The following is a 3517-nucleotide window of genomic DNA, read 5'->3' as shown; positions in this document are numbered from 1 at the left end:
GCTTCCCTTGTGGCTCAGCTGGTAAAGAATCTGCCTGCAATGTGGGAGACTTGGGTTTGATCCCTGGGTTGGGAGATCCCCTGAAGGGAAAGGCTACCCACTCCAGTATTCTGGCCTGGAGAATTCCATGGACTGTGTAGTCCATGGGGTCACAGAGAGTTGGACATGACTGAGCCACTTTCACTTTTCACTGGGCCACTTAATTAAGGACAGTCACTTAGGAACAGTGTTGAGCCAGTTTCTGAACTCTATTAATGTATCAGTTAAAATAATTAAATATCTGTTGGAGCTTTCCATGTGGCGCTAGTGGTAAAGAACCTGCCTGCCAATGCAAAAGACATAAGAGATGTGGGTTCGATCCCTGGGTCAGGAAGATTCCCTGAAGAAGGGCATGGCAACCCACTCCAGTATTCTTGCCTGGAGAAACCCATGGACAGAGTAAAACCAAATGGGTCTTGTTCAGAACCAACGTTAAGAACAAGAACCATGGGAATGGTACTCACTGGTAAATGTAACTCCAAAGTGATGAAGGCCTTCTCCCACAACTTTTATAGAAGTCAAAGGGGGGATTTATCTCACCAGGGACTACAGAGAGATCAGTGGGCTTTTGTTAGCTTGTGGACTCCAGCACATCAGCAACATGAACTGAAATAGGAGCCAGCAGAAGGGGAAAAATGCCCAACTGACATGCCAGTAATCAGGGAGGTAGGGGTACTGCAAATATGACTGGAATGACAGAGTGGAACCCACCTACTTTTCCTCTTGTGAGCCTGGGTGAAAACTCCCCTTAGTACTGCCCAAGGATCTGATGAGAGTCAGAGTCCTGTTAAATGCTGAGGAGTTGCATAGGAGGCAGGCCAACAGTTCCACACCTCATGTATTTCATTTGGCAGCCCTCTAAGGCAGACATTATTTATCCCATTTCACAGAAGAGAAGACTGACTCTTTACAGGAATGTATCTGTAATAAAGGGAGGGTTTACTTTCAGTTAAGACTGGAAGATACTTAAAGTTTACTTTTCTTTAAGTTTGCTGAACCAGTAATTATGTTCATTCACAGATTCATTGAAAAACTGTTCTCAATTCTTCTAAAAATCCCAGATAATAAATGAAAAGAAGTCACGTATTATCCAACCCAGAGAAATGTGCTCCAATTACCATCCTGGGATATGTGATTTCAGATTTTTGAAGGGTTCATGTATTTTTTTTTCTTTAATGAGACAATGATAAATGTGTAAATTGCTTTTTAATTACTTTATTAACTTTACATTTTTCCATGCAAATGGGTGAAACTTCACTGTTGACAGAAACTTAGACTGGGTGCCAAGGCAATCTGCAATTAGAAGCTGGTAACACAGAACCCACCTGACGCATTGAAATTACATAAGGTTCACAGCAAACGGATCAGTAAAGGCATTATCAGGAAAATGCAAGGAAAAACAGAACAACAGTGGAAATCACAGTATTAGTCTCAAGGAAATGGCAGGAGTCAAGGCATAAGGCAAAATTCGTCATGATGGTCATGGTGATTAGAGAGCTCCCCCATAAGGATATGCAGACAATTCCTCAACTGCAGCTCCCTAAGTTTTCTCCTGATTTCTCTCATCTCCTCCATGAATATTTCCATATCGTCTCCCTCTCCACCCATCCCATCATTGACCTGCCTATTGGGTATGACCCATCGGAAATTAGGGGCAAGTCGGCGAGCCTGTCCCTGTCTATGATTTCTTTCTGGCTGGTGGCCTTCGCCCCCTCCCAAAGGGCGGTCTTCCTCTCCGTTCTGCACGGGTTGCTCCATTTCTTCGTTTTCCTGGTGGATATTAGCCATGATGAGATTTTTTTTCCCCCGGTTATTTTTCTTTGAACAAGTAAGACAAAGGCAAGGTGAGAGACTGAATGCTTGGTGCACTGACCAGCAGGATTCAGTCCTGATAGCAAAGATTTAAAAAAAAATTTTTTTTCCCACCACAGGCGCTTCGTGCGCCTTCTGGGGAGCCTTCACTTTGACCTCTTTCCCAGCTCTCTCCTTTTTCCTCCCTCCCTCACACCCAAAGCCCACCATTTTTCTTTTCCCAGGACTCTTTCCCAGAGCGTAGCAGGCACCAAAATGGAGGACGGGGCATGGGGTCTGGGGGAGTTAGCAAGGGATCTCAGGCTGGGCTATGCACCAGTCCCCTTCCTCCCCTGCACAGTTCCCGGCACTGACCTGGGCCTATCCTCGCTGTCTCCTGCTCCTTCCGATCCTGGCCACGAGTGCGCAGCCGCCACACTTAGTTCGGCAGACCTGCAAAGGGCCAGGGTTGGGGCAGGAGGCTGCTGCAGCCGGGCGCTTGGCGCCTTCCCGACCCCGCGTCCCCCACTCCCACCAACCCCCCTTTCCGCGCCTGGCCGCCTCGACCCCCCGCCCCCACCCTCAGGTGCCCCCATCCCCGCCCCGCTCCCAGGTTCACTATTGCCTTGCAGGAACTCAGGGATGATTTCCCATCGCTCTGAGTTGCTTTCCTGCCTTCCCTGGAACCCTGCCCCCCTGCACCCCCCACCCCAGGGGGCCACTATTTCTGTTCCCAGGAAAGCCGGGGTGTGGAGAAGGCTTGCCTGGACTCGTCACGCTGAACCCCTGTGCTGGCCTCTGGGGTTGGCTGGCAGCTGCCTCCCTGGCGTCAGCGCGCGGCCCAGGGGCCCTTACCTGCTCCGCTTGCCGCGGGCCCAATGCCAACCCGCCGTGCGCGGGGGAGCGGGAAGCTGGTACCCAGACAGAAGTGACGACTGCACCGAAGGCTGCGTCGCCCTGCAGCTCGAGATCACGTGAGCACCCCACGTCACCGCCGAGCTCACCCCCAACTCTGGCGGCCAGTGCAGCAGGAGCGCCCCACTTCCGCTTCTTGCACAGGCACGGACAACCACCTCCGCCTGTTTGTGCACTGGGTCACAGCGCGCACCTCCCTGTCAATCAATCATCTCGTTCTTCTCCAATCTGACTGCCCACGAGTGGCATCACTTCCCTGCTGTTGGAGTTTGCACTTCTCTGGTTATAAGGGAGGGTCTACAACACCCTCTACCCGCTCTCCGCCCCTAGGCCTTGGCGTTGGTTTTTTTGCTCTCTTTCCTCTTCTCATTAACCAAAGTCTTTCCCCACCCCGCCCCACCATTGCCCACCAAGTGCCCTGAATTCATACTCTTCTAGGACATTTAGGTTGAAGGTTAGGGTGGGGAGGGAGCAAGAAACTTGTCAGACAGAGAGGCGAGAAGGTAGAGTGGGTTGTATATATCCTTCCTAATAATTTCTCTTTATTTCTTTTTTTAAAAAAGTCAGCATACCATCAAAAAATTAAAAATTGCAAGGTTTCATTTTTTAAAGAAATGCTCCATCCTGCGGAAAGAAAAAGCCTAATTGTTTGATTTTGTTTGTTCACTGGTACCACTCAGAAAATATTTTCTTTGGACTCTACCACACAACATCAACAACATTTTGGAAACATTTTACTTTGAAATCTTCTTTTGAAAAAATACAAGTATCT

At 49.2% G+C, this 3517-nt stretch overlaps 1 protein-coding gene across 4 annotated transcripts; it reads right to left on the bottom strand.

The window, feature by feature from the left end:
• Nucleotides 1-1234: 1234 nt before the first annotated feature.
• On the bottom strand, nt 1235-2818 carry BEX3 (brain expressed X-linked 3). 4 transcript variants are annotated; one of them, XM_020901502.2, is made up of 3 exons: nt 2686-2818; nt 2206-2283; nt 1235-1857 (listed from the first exon to the last, which is right to left on the bottom strand). In XM_020901502.2, exon 3 carries the CDS (start codon nt 1825-1827, stop codon nt 1489-1491), a length of 339 nt encoding a protein of 112 aa, XP_020757161.2. In that variant the 5' UTR covers nt 1828-1857; nt 2206-2283; nt 2686-2818; the 3' UTR covers nt 1235-1488. The 4 variants fall into 4 exon arrangements, with proteins under 4 accessions (XP_020757161.2, XP_020757162.2, XP_070320732.1 ...); XM_020901503.2 differs by having other exon boundaries at nt 1235-1809; nt 2686-2813; XM_070464631.1 differs by lacking the exon at nt 2686-2818 and adding an exon at nt 2595-2679.
• Between the last annotated feature and the right edge of the window lie 699 nt (nt 2819-3517).

This window comes from Odocoileus virginianus, unplaced genomic scaffold (assembly GCF_023699985.2).
Source record: "Odocoileus virginianus isolate 20LAN1187 ecotype Illinois unplaced genomic scaffold, Ovbor_1.2 Unplaced_Contig_37, whole genome shotgun sequence".
Lineage (NCBI taxonomy): Eukaryota > Metazoa > Chordata > Mammalia > Artiodactyla > Cervidae > Odocoileus > Odocoileus virginianus.
This window is presented reverse-complemented; position numbering and strand designations above follow the sequence as displayed.

Bases quoted from the DNA above. Each gene is read 5' to 3' on its own strand.
- BEX3 (XM_020901502.2), bottom strand. From the start codon at position 1,827: ATGGCTAATATCCACCAGGAAAACGAAGAAATGGAGCAACCCGTGCAG.